Raw genomic sequence first — 16,744 nt, 5'->3', positions numbered from 1 at the left:
ATGCTTACCCAGTGTCTTCTCAATATCCTTTATTTCTTAAGTCATATTTTCTTTAAAATCTTTGATGTGATTTAGATGAGTTGTATGATTATCACTGATTAATTGTCTTAAATCATGTATCTCTTCAGGATATTTGGTTAGTACCTTTGGCTGGACCATCTCTTCCTGTTTCTTAGTAAGGCTTGTAATTTTTTGCTGATGTCTAGGTATGAGAATATGTTGGTGAATGTAATCTGATAGCCATAAATTGGCTATTTTTTCCCCACAGCTCTTCTCTGATATTTGGTACAATTTATTCTAAGTCTTTAAAATTGCCCAGCTTAAGGTATCAAAATTGGGCAAAGGAGTCACTAGTGGGGCACGGATTTTCTCCCAGGGGTAGGATACAGAGAGAACTGAGAATAGTTTTTGTATATGCAATTTCCAGATCAGCCAGCAGATGATACTCGACAGTGCACCTTTCTGTGGAGGTGTTTCAGCCTGGGTTTTCCTTTGTTCCTATGTTAAATCTCCAGAGCCTAGATTCAAAGCAGACTCTGCTGGCCAAATTCTCTAAAGAAAAACACCTTGACTCTCCCTCCCCTTTCCCTTGAAACAGCTGACAGGGAGGAAGATGTCTGTTACCCTCTCAGTAGGCTGCCATGAGTCAGAGGTTTTACCCCAGCTTAATATCTTGGGGTGGGTGAGGGGAGCTCTTCCTGGTCACAGTGATTTTTTTTGTCAGCATCTTCATCTCTATGTCCCTCATCCTCCTGGGATTTATGTAGCACTATTCTGGTCTGCTGACCCTCAAAACAGGTTCCTCAGACAGACAGCTTTTGGCTCTTTCTCCATTGTTTTTATGACAGCATTGAGCTGTGCCCACTAGTCCTGACACTATCTTCTCACAATTCATGGCCATTTGATTTTTGACAAGTCTGCCAAGTCCAACTGGGAAAGAAAATTCTCTTCAACAAATGGTGCAGGGAGAACTGGATATCCAAATGCAAAAGGATGAAAGAAGACTCCTATCTCATACCATATACAAAAATTAAAATGGATCAAAGATATATGAAACATAAAACTGTAAAAATCCTAAAAAAATATATAGGGCAGCATCTTGAGAATCTTGTATTAGACAATGGTTCCTTAGATTTTACAATAAAGCATAAGCAAAATAAGAAAAAATAAAGATCTCATCAAAATTAAAAACTTTTGTGATTCAAAGGACTTTAGCACAAAAGTGAAAAGACAACCTACTCAATGGGAGAAAAAATCTGGAAACCACATAATCTGATAAGGATTTATTATCCAGAATATATAAAGAATTCCTATATCACAGCAATAAAAAGACAAATAACCAACTAAAAAGTGGTCAAAAAGACCTCAATAGACATCCCCTAAGAGGTTATATAAATGCCTAAAAAAGAACATGAAAAGATGCACATCATTAGCTGTTAGGAAGTGCAAATCAAAACCATGATGAGATACCATCCACTAAAATGGCAACTATTAAAAACAAACAAAAAATAGACAACTACAAGGACTAGAAAAGGTGTGAAAATACTTATTCATTACTGGGGAATGTAAAATGGTACAGTTGCTGGGTAAGACACTTTGGCAGTTCCTCAGAAAGCCAACCAAGTATAGAATTACCATATAACCTGGTTATCCCCTCTTAGGTAGATATCCAAAAGAACTGAAAAGCAAGTACTTGAAGAGATATGCGTACACCAATGTTCATAGTGGCATTACTCACAAATGGCCAAAAGAGGGAAGCAACCCAAGAGTCCATCAACTAGTAATGGATAAATCAAATGTGGTATATACATACAATGAAGTATTAGTCAACCATAAACTGGAATGAAGTCTGGATACACAGACAACATGGAAGAACACTGAAGACATCATGTTAAGTGAAATAAGTCAAGATAAAAAAGGACAGATATTGCATGTTCTCACTGATACAAAATAAGAGTCAACAAACTCATAGAGTTAGAATCTAAAATATAGATAATGAGGTACTGGGTTGGGAGTAGAGGATGGAGAGTTAACGCTTAATTTATACAGAATTTCTATTTGTATTGATTATAAAGTTTTGGAAATGGATTCCAGTGACAGAAGCACGACAGTGTTACTTCAATTAACAGTACTGAATTATATATGGGAATGTGGGTAAAAGCGTAAATTTTAGGTTATATATAGGCTACTAGAATAAAATCAAAAGATAAAACATAGGACTATATGATATGGTGAACCCTGTTATAAATGAGGGACTATAGTTAAAAATACAATGATAAAAATACTCTTTCATGAATTGTAACAAATGCACCAAACTAATACAAAGTGTTAACAATAGGGTGATAACTGAGGAAAAAATATATACCTGAATGTAAATTATAATGTTCCTCCATCAACTGTAAAAGTTACAATAATGCAAAGTGTTAATAATAGAGAGGTGTATATGAGAACTCTATTTCTTACATGAATTTTTGTAAACCCAAAACTTCTCTAATTAAAAAAATTAAATTAAAAATTGCATTAAAAAGTAATAAGCAAATAGTGATGACTTCATATTTAATTTGGAATTATGTAGGGAAATTAATCAGCTATCCCTCTAATGGTAACTTAATATCAACTTAGTTTTTATCTCAGCATTGAGATAAAATATGATGTGAACATTAAGCATTTAAAATCTTTTAAATATTGCCTAAAGGAAGAATGAACCAATTCTTTTTAAATTGAGGGAATATACAGTATGTGTTTTGTATATAATATGAAAAGCACACCAATCATTTTCAACTAAATTATGGAAATGAGATAGCACATAAGAGTATTTCCTGTAAGAAAAGGTTACCCATTTATGCTGAATATTAAAAAGGATCACAAAAATTAAAGCCATAATATTCCTAACTTTTTTTACCTGCATTGTGAGACTCTTTACTGCATTCCATAGTATTCCAATAAATTCTTTCATTCTTTCTTCTGGACTTCTGGAGCCTTCAGATATATTCAGCATGGCTTTCACAGGAACTGACAATGGACGGGATTCTAAACAAAAGAATAACTTTATTTTAAAGAAATATACCTTAGGGTCTCAGAATCTCTCAATTACTAAAATTGATTCTGATAGCAAATCAAAAGGGGTCTATGATTCCATGAAAGGCAGATCTATTTTCATCCAAAGTAAATGACAGAATTTCAACATATTTTATAATGTAAAATTTCATAAATTAAACAATAATAATTTATAGCAAAATATAACTATTCTATCTAAGCAGATATATGTTTTATATATATCAATGTGAACATATAATTTATACATATTATTTTATGTACATTTTAAGCAGTATAAAATAAATCAGATTTTGCTTTTCTGAACATTTAAGAAATTAAATTCAATGATCTTAGGATATTCTCCCAAACAAGTGTTACCATATGTGCTCATCTGAAATGTGATGATGAGCAACTGCTATATCTGCTCACACTTCCTCTCTCCTCCCATCTTAGTTCCTATATTTATATTTATACTAGATTTTAAGTACATTAAGGGCATGGGCATAGAACTTCTCTTTCTCAAACTTACATTCCCATAGGCTAGTACAAAGTGCATATTAGAATTTTTTTAAAAGTTTGTAAAGAAAGCAGGATTGGGAGATGTGATGGTTGGCATATTGTGTCAACTCAGCCAGGTAATTGTGCCCAGTTGTCTGGTCAAGCAAGCACTGGGCTAACTGTAATACAAGAGCATTTAGGGTCTTTAGTCACCATTGACTTTACTGTGGTAAAGTGGTAAATCATAGACAGCTGATTATAATTACATCAATTAGGTAAATTGCCACCAGCAAGAGGGACGCTTAACCAATCAGTTGAATGTCTTTTTTTTTTTTAAGATTTATTTATTTATTTCTCTCCCCTCCCCCCCCATCCTGGTTGTCTGTTCTCTGTCTATTTGCTGCGTCTTCTTTGTCTGCTTCTGTTGTTGTCAGCGGTACGGGAATCTGTGTTTCTTTTTCTGTTTCGTCATTTTGTTGTGTCATTTCTCCGTGTGTGTTGTGCCATTCCTGGGCAGGCTACACTTTCTTTTGCGCTGGGTGGCTCTCCTTCCGGGCACACTCCTTGCATGTGGGGCTCCCCTACGCGGGGACACCCCTGTGTGGCAGGGCACTCCTTGTGAGCATCAGCACTGCGCATGGGCCAGCTCCACACGGGTCAAGGAGGCCCAGGGTTTGAACCGTGGACCTCCCATGTGGTACACGGATGCCCTAACCACTGGGCCAAGTCTGCCACCGAGTTGAATGTCTTAAAAGGGGAAGTGATTCCAGCATTGAGAGAGAATTTCCCTGCTTGTCTTTGGACAGCCAACTGCCCAGAACTCAACAATAACCTTCGTTGGACTTTCATTACAGCCCCTGGTTGCAGGCTGCCTGCCGAACCTGGACTTGTGCACCCCATGGCTGCATGAGAGACTCATAGAATCACATAATATTGACAGATATGTTTTGTTTATTCTGTTTCCCTAGAGAACCCTGACTAATACAGGAGATATCTATGGAGATATCTGGAGGCAAAGCTTCTAGATAGATAGAACAACTCAGGCAAAAGCCCAGTTTAGGAGTGTGGTTGGAATTTTTAAACAACAGTATAGAAGCAAGGATGGCTATAGCAGAGTAAACATGGTTGAGACAAGTAGGAGATAAAGTTAGAGCCAAAGATAGGGACCAGATCATATAGAGTCTATGTAAGCCATGATAAGGATATTTGCTTTTTTCCCCCAAGTTTCTTCCCCTCCCTCCTCCTTGCAGATTGCTTGCTGTCTGCTTTCTGTGTCCATTTGCTGCACATTCTTCTGTGTCTGCTTGTCTCCCTTTGTTAGCTCATCTTGCTGTGCCAGTTCTCTGCAGGTGAGGGCTGTCAGCTCTCTGTGGGTGCAGGCCAACTTGCCTTCACAAGGAGGCCCTGGGATGCGAACCTAGGGCCTCCCATATGGTAGATAGGAGCCCAATGGTTTGAACCACAGCCGCTTCCCAGGATAATGGCTTTTATTTTGAGAGAGCTTATAAATGATAAGTGATTCTGAACACAGTTGTGACATTATTGTATTTGTTTTGGAAAAAGATGTCTCTGGATGCTGTGCAAAAATACATGCTATGAGACTATGGCTATCATCCAAGCAAAAGATGATGGTGACAGCAATGAAGATGGTAAAAAGTGGTGAAATGCCATTTTGGTCAAGTGAATTTTGAAAAGGCTGTCAAGTCCTTTGAGCTAGGCCAGAATAATCTATTGAAGAAATTGAAGAAAGAAAGAGAACCTCTCTCTCATACCTTATACAGAAATTAAGTCAAAATGGATCAAGGACGTAAATATAAAAGCAACAGCCAGGCAGCAAATGTAGCTCAAGTGGTTGATCATCTGCTTCCCATATACGAGATCCTGGGTTCAATCCCAGATACCTCCCTGAAAAAAACTAAGAGAGAGAGACAGCCATAAAACTACTAGAGAAAAATGTAGGAAAACATCTTCAAGATTTTGTTACAGGGAAGCATATTTGGCTCAACTGATATATCGTCTGCCTACCAAATAGGGGCCCAGGGCTCAAACCCAGGGCCTCCTGACCCATGTAGTGAGCTGGCCCACACACAGTGCTGATACGCACAAGGAGTGCCATGTCACACAGGGGTGCCCCCCACGTAGGGGAGGCCCACATGCAAGGAGTGCACCCCCGCAAGGAGAGCTGCCCCGTGTGAAAAAAGCACAGCCTGCCCAGGAGTGGCACCGCACACATGAAGGGCTGACGCAGCAAGATGATGCAACAAAAAGAGACACAGATTCTCCATGCTGCTGACAAGAATGCAAGCAGACACAGAAGAACACACAGTGAATGGACAAAGAGAGGAGACAACGGGGGGGGGGGGGGTGAGGGGAAGGGAAGAGAAATAAAAAATAAATCTTTAAAAATAAAAAGATCTTGTTGTAGGCAGTAGTTTCTTAAACTTTACATCCAAAGCACAAGTAACAAAAGAAAAAAACAGAAAAATGGAAACCTCCCTAAAATTAAACACTTCTGTTTTTCAAAGGACTTTGTCAAGAAAGTAAATGACAGCCTATTCAATAGGAGAAAATATTTGGAAACCACATATTCGGTAAGGGTTTGATATCTATGTTACAAAAAAGAGATCATATAACTCAATGACAAAAAGACAAAGAACCCACTTAAAAAAAGGACAAAAGACTTGAAAAGACATTTCTCCAAAAAGGATATAAAAATGGCCAAAAAGCACATGAGAAAATGCTCGTTATCACTAGCTATTAGGGAAATGCAGATCAAAACTACAATAGGATACCATTTCACACCTTATAGAATGGCCATTATTAACAAAACAGAAAACTACAAGTACTGGAAAGAACGTGGAAAAACAGGAACACTCCTTCACTGTTGGTGGGAATGTAGAATGATGCAGCCTCTGTGGAAGAAATTTGGCAGTATCTCAAAAAGCTGAATATAGAACTGCTGTATGATCCAGCAATCCCGTGACTAGAAATATATTCCAAAGAACTGAAAGCAAGGGCACAAACACTTGCACACCAATGTTCATAGCAGCATTATTCACAGTTGCTAAAATATGGAACCAGCCCAAGTGTCCATCAACCAATGAATGAATAAACAAATGTGGTATAAACACATAACGGAACACTATTTGGCTGTAAGAAAAAATGTAATTGGGATATATACGATAACATGAATGAACCTAGAGAATATTATGTTGAGTGAAATAAGCCAGACACAAAAGGACAAATGTTGTATGGTCTCATTAATATGAACTAAATACAATGAGTAAACTCACAGAGAAATACTCCAGACTATAGGTTCCTAGGATATAGAAATGGGTTGAGAATGGGAGATTATGCTTAATGTATGTAGTGTTATTAATAAGGTTAACTGTAAAACTGTGGGAATGAATAGAGTTGAGAGTAACATTATAATAAGTATAACTAAGACTGCTGATTTATAAATTGACTGGCTGAAAGGGGCAACATGTGGAAGTAAAGGTCGAATGAACAGAAATTAGAGAATAATCTAGGATATGTACAACAGTGATATTGGTGGTGGATGACGATTGTGGTTAATAATGTAAGAATGTTCTTCTTTCACAAAGTGCTAAGAATATGGTGACATAAAGTGGAAAATCACAACTAAGTAACTTATGGACGCTGGTTAAGAGTAATATTGTGATATTTTGGAGCAAAGGCAAGAAAATATATTTTCAATACTAAGGGACAATAGGATGGTATAAGGGGTTATGGGATTTTTTCCTTTTGAAGTAATTGACAGAGGTGATGACAGCTGAACTCTGTGATGAAAATGAGAGCCACTGACTTAGTGTTCACTGTGATTGGATTATACAAAGTATGGATTGTATAACACAGGGAATCCAGTGGTAGATGATGGATTCTGGTTAATAAGACAAATACGAGAACGTTTTCTCCTGAACAATAACAAATATATAATACTAACATAAGGTGTTAATAATTAGGTGGGTTGGGGGGAAATACACCAACATAAGCTGTAGGCTATAGTTAGTAGTAATATTTTGACGATGTTCTTTCATAGTTTGTAACAAATGTTTCACAACAATGCAAGTGGGAGATGTATGGGAACCTTTTATGATGACATGTACTTTTGTTTTGTAAATTCACAAATTTTATTATACATTTATTGCATATGTATGTTCAGTATGAATGACATACTTCAATAAAATTTTATTTTTTAAAAAGTGGTGAAACTCTGTATCCACTTCAAAGATATATCCAACAGCATTACTGATAATTAGATGTACAGTAAGAGAGAAAAGAGTTGTAAGGATTACTACAAGACTTTACTTTTCAACAACCACAAGAATAGAGCTGCAGATGGAGGAGATTTGAGGGAAAAAGAAACTCAGTGTTGGACATATCAAGTCGAGCTTGCCATTAGACATGAAAATGAAGACACCAAGGTGGCAAATTGATAAAAATCTATTAAGAGTGGAAAATAAAATAATTAACAAATTTATATATAATTTAACTAATGAAGTTATTAAAACATTCAGCCTTACTAACAGAGAAATAAAAATTAAGGCAATAGGCAGATACCCTTTTTACTAGTCACACTGGCAAACATTTTAAGGAGTTAATTTGCATGCTTACAAAATTTATTAATGTTAAAGCAATTTATGAAAACATTTTGTATATCATGAATATAAATAGGTATGTCTATAGACTGGAAATGCCACAGGAGGCAAATTTTATCTCTCATAATTTACATATGCATATTCTTCTACAAAATAATTCCATTTCTAAGAATCTATGTTCTGGTAATTTAAAAAAATATGCAAAGGCATACACAATGTACAAAAGATGTTCAACATCAAGAGTTGTATTGGTAGTAGCAAAAAAGAAGGAAAAGAAGAAAGGAAGGAAGAAAAGGAGGAAGGAATGAAAGAAGGGAAGGATGGAAGGAGGGTGGGAGCGTAATGGGAGAAAGCAAATCCAAAACAATTTCTTTGTTCATCAAAAAAGAAACTAATTTCTGAAAACTGGCAATATAAAGTATAATTCAATCATTTTAAAATAAGATGCAGTTAAAGGTATGGTGAAAAGCCTATTTTTGTTATCTTGTGAAATGAAAAAAATATGCAAAGTATAATCAAAATATGTTTTTAAAAGTGTGTAAGTTCAAGTATATATTTATCTACCCATAGATTAAAAAAAATTTACAAAAGAATAAAAAGCAAACCTTTGACAGAGGTTATCTCTGGGGAGGGCAAAATGAAATTGATGAAATATAAGATGGGGTAATTAACTCTTCACTCTGTATATCTCATAATTAACTAAATGTTTTACAAGAATGAATTGCCTATTTTAATTAAAATAAAACACATGCTAACTTAGTTTGTACTTTCTTTTTAAGATTGTATTTATTTATTTATTCCCCCCCCTGCAACTTGTTCCTTTCTTTTCTGCTCTCTCTTCTCTGTGCCCATTCGCTGCACGTTTTTTCTATATCTGCTTGTCTCCCTTTCCTGCGTCATCTTGCTGTGCCAACTCTCTGCCGCGCACAGGCCATCAGCTCTCAGCGGTGCATAGGCCATCAGCTCTCTGTGGGGCGCAGTCCAACTTGCCTTCACAAGGAGAACCTCCCATACGTAGATGGGAGCCCAACTGATTGAGCCACAACACTTCTTGTACTTATTTTTACCTCACTGATTTTCTTTTGTATTTCAGTAGTTATGAGACAAAAACAAATTACCTAAACTAACTATAAAATCCTACCAATTAAGGTAACTGGCTTTATTTATTTATTTTTTCAAAGAGGCATTTTCTGACTCATTTGTTTTTTTAAAGTTTCCTTTTTTTTTTCAAGATTTATTTATTCCTCTCCCCTCCCCCCCGCCACCCCAGTTGTCTGTTCTCTGTGTCTATTTGCTGCGTCGTCTTCTTCATCTGCTTCTGCTGTTGTCAGCTGCACAGGAACCTGTGTTTCTTTTTTGTTGCGTCATCTTGTTGCGTCAGCTCTCCGTGTGTGCAGCGCCATTCCTGGGCAGGCTGCACTTTCTTTTGCGCTGGGCGGCTCTCTTTACAGGGCGCACTCCTACACGGGGGACAGCCCTGCATGGCAGGGCACTCCTTGCGCACATCAGCACTGCGCATGGGCCAGCTCCACACGGGTCAAGGAGGCCCAGGGTTTGAACCGCAGTCCTCCCGTGTGGTAGACGGACGCCCTAATCACCGGGCCAAGTCCGCCGCTGGTGACTGGCTTTAAACGTAGACCAAATTTAGAAACTCCTTGAAACAATGAATTACAAAAGACTCCACAAAAGTTGGTTAAGGTCAAATTTTTGAAACCTATTGTTATGGGTTGAACCATGTGTCCCAATAAGACATGTTCAAGTCTTAACCCTGGTCCCATGAATGTGAACTTATTTGGTAACGGCATCTTTGAAGATGTGATTAATAAAGAGGAGGCCAACTGTATTAGGGTGAGCCCTAATCCAATATGACTTATATCCTTATTAGAAGAGGGAAATTTGGACATAAACACAGACAAACACCAGGTAAAAGACCACATGAGATGCACAGATGGGGTAGTGATTGAAGTGATGCATCTATAAGCCAAAGAATGTCCAAGAACCGCCAGCAAACATTAGAAGCTAAAATGCAATGACAGATTTCTCTGGCAGGTTCCAAATGAAGGATTGCCCTGCTGGTATCTTGATTTTGGTCCTAGCCTTCAGAAATGTGAGAGAATAAATTTCTGTTGCTTAAGTCATCTAGTTTGTGGTACTTTGTTATAGCAGTCTTAAGAAATTAAGACACAAATAGTACAGAATATTAGTATTATATAAATATCATAATTACAATTTGAAAATAAATCCATCTAAAACATATTATCAAGCAGTTTTCACACTAATACCTGATTGTGAAGCAATATTGCCAGTCACCACTAAACACAACAGCCACATGGTTATTGTGAATACTGTTATATAATGATAAAACATAAAAAAAACTAGAGCTCTGAAGATTCACATGTGGCTTAAAAGTGCTGTTCAAATAGTTATGGAAAACAGAATGCTAAAAATGTTTTCATGAAATAATATAATCTGGCTATTGGAAGTGTAAAAGTACACTATTTTGAATACACTTAATTTCCATACATTGTATTTTCTAAAAGATAATAGGAAAACTATGTAAAAAAAGACACTATCTTCTATAGTTAGGTAAATTATACAGGTATAATTTATAATACTCTGCCAATCTTGATCCATATTTTATTTAACCAAAACCTCTATTAAAAAAAAAAAAACACAAAAACCTCTATAACACTCCTGTGTGTCAGTCACTGATGTAGATACTTTACAAATATTAACCCACTTAAACTTCAACCCCACAAGAAACATGCTGTTATTCATACTATTGTTATTATTACCACTTTCAGATGAGCAGATTGGACACAGAGAGATTAAGTAAATTATCCTAAATCCAGCTGGTAAGTGGAAAAACAGGACTGTGACCTAGGCAGCCTGGCTCCGAAGTTCATGCATTTAACTACTGTGCTGTGCTTTGGCTTCTGTTAGTCAAATCTGTGCAGTGACCTCTAGTTCTATCAACTATATAATAATAAATGTATCATATTTCTGCTAAGGATCTGTTTGGTGCCACAGACAGAGCAGGAAACAGATTTGCTTATTCCCATTGAAGGAATATAAAACCTACCTTTAAGTCAGAGATTCTTAACCTTTTTTGTTCCACAGACTCCCTTTGCCAGTCTGGAGAAAAGCAGGGACACCTTACTAAGTCCACACTATACTGAGTATTATTTAATAAATATATCACCCCTGCACCAACATGCCCCCATAAGAAAAATGTATTTTTTGAATTTCAATTCAAGCTTACAGACCCCTTGTTAAGAACCCCTGCTTTAAGTGGTAGTGTGATTTCAAATATATCTATTATACTTTTGTTTTAAACAATAAATAAAGGGGAAAACAGACTTGGCCCAGAGGTTAGGGCGTTCGTCTACCACATGGGAGGTCCGCGGTTCAAATCCCAGGCCTCCTTGACCCATGTGCAGCTGCTGGCCGATGTGCAGTGCTGATGCGCGCAAGGAGTGCCCTGCCACCCAGGGGTGTCCCCCGCGTAGGGGAGCCCCACGCACAAGGAGTACACCCGTAAGGAGAGCCGCCCAGCGTGAAGGAAAGGGCAGCCTGCCCAGGAATGGCGCCGCCCACACTTCCCGTGCCGCTGACGACAACAGAAGCGGACAAAGAAACAAGACGCAGCGAATGGACACAGAGAACAGACAACCAGGGAAGGGGGGAGGGAAAATTAAATAAATAAATAAATCTTTAAAAATAAATACATAAATAAATAAGGTGATTTAGATCCAAATTTGATTGATTAAAATAATAACAATCATTTCTACATTAGTAAGTGTTCTCTAGGGAAAAAGAAAGGACAGGAGATATTTTTAAATATCATGAGATTTTTATAATTGTCTCATGTGACTATGAGGATGCACAAATCCAAATTTCATAGGTAGGCCACAAGCTAGGAACTCCAATCAAGGTTTTCGATGAATACCCAAAGAGAGGCTGATTGGTTGAAGTAGACATGGAAATTCTCTCTTCTAAGTGCTGAAATCATCATTTCCTTTTTAAAGACTTCAACTGATTGGAGACTTCTCTCATTGCTGAAGGCAATCTCAGCTGATTTGTAGACGTAACCAGCCATAGAGGCAATAAACTTACTGATGATTTGACTCCACCAAATGTCCTCACATTAACAAAAACTTGCTTGACCAAAAAAAATGGACACTAAAACCTGATCAAGGTGACACAAGAACTTAACCATCACAGTCTACCCCTTGTCAATTTGGCAGCCATATACATGCCTTTAAACCATACTTAATCCCCAACTGAAAACAATAACAGTCATATTTCCACCTAGCATTATTCAATTATACTGTGTACAACCGGAAATCCACTAACTCTCCTGAGAATAGGATGCAGATCCTTAGGTAATATTCACTCTTAAATCTGATATTCTATAAGCTAAATACTATTATATGAAAGTAACACAATTTACATCATATTATAAGGGGATAAGATATGGAAGCAAACAAAGATACTTGTTTTATAAACAAACATACTTAAACCAAGGAAGTAATATTCCTAATTAATACAGTCCTCATTTTTGAAACTGGTCATGTCATCCTAACTTGTATATACAACTATCTTCTTCCACTACCCATTCCAAATTCCCTTTATCCTCAGCAAGCACCTCCGCTGGCTGTGGTTCTTTGCCTAGTGGGGTGACCCAAACCTTCATTCATGAAATTTCTGGGTCATTGATAGTCCTGATTGTATTGGGTTGTTGCAGTTTTCCATTGACTGTAATCACAGGTAGTACAAGAGATGCCCAAGGGGATCTCCTGTTTTCCAGGCAAATTCTTCTTTACCTCCACTGTGTAGAAGCTGAACTCAATTCCCCAGTCAATACAGTAATTCCCTTTTCTGTTGATTCAGAGGCACCAGGAATCAAAGTAGCCAGGTGGCAGTCTTAACTTCCAGTTGAATTTGAAATCACTGTTGTGGGTCCTGGTGGAAGCACTCCTCCTTTTGGAACTAAGACCTGTATACCAGCAGAGCTTAAGGTTGCAGGGACAGGAAGCAGAAATTTTTCTAGCGGATCACTAGAGACAATAGTAAGTGCCACCACTCCCATTTTCACTCCTTGATTCTAGGCCCTATGAAAACTGGCTATGGGAGAAACAGCACCAAATAGTGGATGCTGATTTAGAACATACACAGCTCCTGAAGAACACTGCTCCAGCCCCGCAAGGTATTGCCATCTAGTTGGTGCCATAATTGTGTCTTCAAAAAGTCACTCTACCTTTCTATCAATCCAGCTGCTTCAGGATGATAAGAAACAAAGACCAAAGAATTCCATGAGCACATGCCCATTCCTGCAATTCATCTGCTCTGAAGTAAGTTGCTTGATCAGAAAACACTCTGTGGAATATCATGATGATGGATACGGCATTCTGTAAGTCCATGGGTGATAGTTTTTGCAGAAACATTGTGTTCTAGGAAGATAAACCCATATTTGGAGTATGTGTCTAATAATCCCTGAAATATCTGATCATTTCCATTTCCCCAAAGCACGCTTACTCTGATAAAAGACTATAGATCTCTTTGGGGAAGGCTGGGGGAAAGATTAACAGTATAAATTTTTGGCCATGTAACAGGGTTCTTCCCCAAGGAGCTCTGGATCTGTATATTGATTGCCTCAAGTCTGGAAATTGATTAAGGGGCTGGGACTCTGTTTTTGTAATTCAAGTTAGACTTTTTTCTACTTGACCTAGAACTCTTCTGTTTACACAGATCAAGTAAGAACTCAGTAGACTATCCATCTATTTTACTTCTAGGTACCACACGATTGACTAGCCCACATCATAGATCTCTGTAAGTCAGACTATTTTGATTGCTGCTTTGAGTCTGCCTTTCATTGCAGTAGCCACAACCACATTGTCTTAGGTGATAAAGTGCTGCCACTTGGCTTCTGCCAACCCAGGATCTGATTATCTCCCTTTCGTTTGAAGATCAAAGTTCAGTTACAGCAGTCCCACAGTAATAACTAATGTATAGAGAAGAGCGACCACGAAAGAGCTCTTCAGAGAAGATGGGGTTAGTTTCTCAAATTTATTCTTCACAATCCTGCTGAAAGGTACATCTTCTGGAAATTTCTGGGGTGGGTGAGCAGGTCTTACATGATTAAGTCCACTTTAACATTCCAATATCGCTAAGCCTTTAGATCCCCTCATTACATTATACCACAGCTGTTCTGGTATTTTGACCTCAAGTAATATAGGTCATTTTTTGATCCACATTTCAGCCAACCACCGGAATAAACTGGAATAGCCCTTTCTAATCCCTCAAGCTATAACAGTGAATCAAGAATCAATGCTTAGTGAGCCCATGTCAATATAATTAGCCTGATCCAACTTTACGTTCCTTCCACCATTATCCCACACCTTAATATCCCTTCCCATATATATTCCCCTGATTTCTGTCTATATAGATTGGAAAAATAATACAGTTCTTCTGGAGTATAGTGTACCTTCTCAAGATTACTCATGTAATCTTTTAATGGAAAAAAAATTTAGTTATGGAAATAATAAAAAGGAAAGTTTCCTTTTAAAAAAAATCTCCCAGAATGCTGACATCATTATGTACATTATATTTAATTCTTCATGGTATAATATTAAATATTTGAATGCTTGTCTTTCCAAAAGCAATAGTAGAGCACAGCAGTATGGCATAAAAATAAATGGCAGTGGTAAATAGTTGGATATGGAAAACACATTCTGGGTTTTACCACCTACTAATCTTTTCCTTCCAATGAGAAATAATCTTCATATACATATTAAATAATGTATCTGCAATTAGATAATATTGGCTGAAAAAGCATAAATCTAGAAACTACACGCCATATAATTTAATGACAATATTTTTTGCCTCTACATTTCAATAAATGATTTATATCAGAACATTCCTTTTCCTTCTTAAAGTTGAATCAGAACCTGGTAACAATTATTCAAAGTCAGTATGTCAAAAACCTCTGTTCCAATTTTGAGGATTTGGGTAATGATGTCAATGGTTAAATGGTAACTCTAAGTATCCAATAATATGTATAAACAAATGGCACCAAATATTGACAATCGATACCAAATGGTTTATGCTATGGAAGTTCAATATAATCACAATAACAAGATCACTTCATGATATCATAGTGTCAAAAAACATTTGCTCAGCTGTAATAACTCAGTTCTCACAGTAAATGCTTCTCAGAATTAAGCCTTTTCTGTTTCAGGATTTTATCATTTGATGTGTAAAAGTCTTGAAGAAAGAGGCATTTTCACTAAAGAAGGTCATGCTTAATATTTATTCAATAAGGTACGGCTGACTTCTAATAGGAGAAAAATAAAGAAATTTCCTATAGCAATTATTCTTTCAAATATAAGACTTCTAACATTCAATTTATATGATTATGAAATGAATTCAGCATACTTCATACAGCAAGACAGTATTCATTTCACTGAAAGGATAATCATCTTCCCTTTATTTCATGTAGCACCTGGTATAGTGCTTTACTCAGTAAATATTGGTTGAATCAATCAATCAATACGTTTTGAAAATGAGAAAGTCATAAGTGCACCTTTCAAAAATCTTTTCCTGATAGCATATCATTTGACTTTTTGTTAAAATAATATATTTTGTGTGAAGTAAATTTATATCTATGATTTATGATTTAATTTTATTTGAAATTTTAAATAATCATTGAGAAGGAAAGTATGCCAATCTTTCTTTCCTTTATATTCATGGAAAATTAAGCTCTTCAGCTATGGTACAAAACATTATGTAGGGGGGGGAGCAGATTTGGCTCAACTGATAGAGCATCCACCTACCATATAGGAGGTCCAGGGTTTAAACCCAGGGCCTCTTGGCCCGTGTGGTGAGCTGGCCCATGTGCAGTGCTGATGCACGCAAGGAGTGCCATGCCACACAGGGGTGTCCCCCGCATAGGGGAGTCTGATGCGCAAGGACTGTGCATGTAAGGAGAGCCGCCCCATGCGAAAAAAGCGCAGCCTGCCCAGGAGTGGCACCGCACACACGGTGAGCTGATGCAGCAAGATGACGCAACAAAGAAAAACAGATTTCTGGTGCCAGTGACAAGAATGCAAGTGGACACAGAAGAACACACAGTGAATGGACACAGAGAGCAGACAATGGGGGGGGAGAAATAAATTTAAAAAAAAAACATTATGGGGAAGCAGATGTGGCTCAAGCAATTGAGCTGTCTATCACATGGGAGGGCCTGGGTTCGGTTCCTGATGCCTCCTAAAGAAGATGAGGAATACAGCGAGTTGACATGATGGGCTGGCACAGTGAGCTGACACAAGATGACACAACAAGAGACACAAGGAGGAAAAGACAATGAGAGGCAAAATAAAGCAGGGAGCAGAGGTGGCTCAAGTAATTGGGCACCTTTCTCCCACATGGAGGTTTGGTTTCCAGTGCCTCCTAACAGAAAGACGAACAGACAGCAAGCACAAACAAGGGAGTGGGGAGAAATGAATAAATAAAATAAATCTTAAAAAAATAATTAAAAACAAAAGAAAGCAACATTATGCCAAGGGCAGCTAATTAACCACAGGTGAATT

General features: G+C 37.4%; 1 protein-coding gene across 4 annotated transcripts in view; it reads right to left on the bottom strand.

The window, feature by feature from the left end:
* Positions 1–16,744, bottom strand: part of VPS13B (vacuolar protein sorting 13 homolog B) — a 1,042,333-nt gene that overhangs the window by 537,813 nt on the left and 487,776 nt on the right. For all 4 annotated transcript variants that reach the window (XM_071207936.1, XM_071207935.1, XM_058275777.1 and 1 more), the window contains one exon: positions 2,903–3,030. In XM_071207936.1, coding sequence (XP_071064037.1) covers positions 2,903–3,030 — 128 coding nt within the window. The remainder of the gene's footprint in view (positions 1–2,902; positions 3,031–16,744) is intronic.

The sequence above is a fragment of the Dasypus novemcinctus genome, chromosome 14 (genome assembly GCF_030445035.2).
Source record: "Dasypus novemcinctus isolate mDasNov1 chromosome 14, mDasNov1.1.hap2, whole genome shotgun sequence".
NCBI classification, from domain to species: domain Eukaryota; kingdom Metazoa; phylum Chordata; class Mammalia; order Cingulata; family Dasypodidae; genus Dasypus; species Dasypus novemcinctus.
The sequence above is the reverse complement of the archived record's forward strand: the minus strand, read 5'-3'. Positions and strand labels throughout refer to the sequence as shown.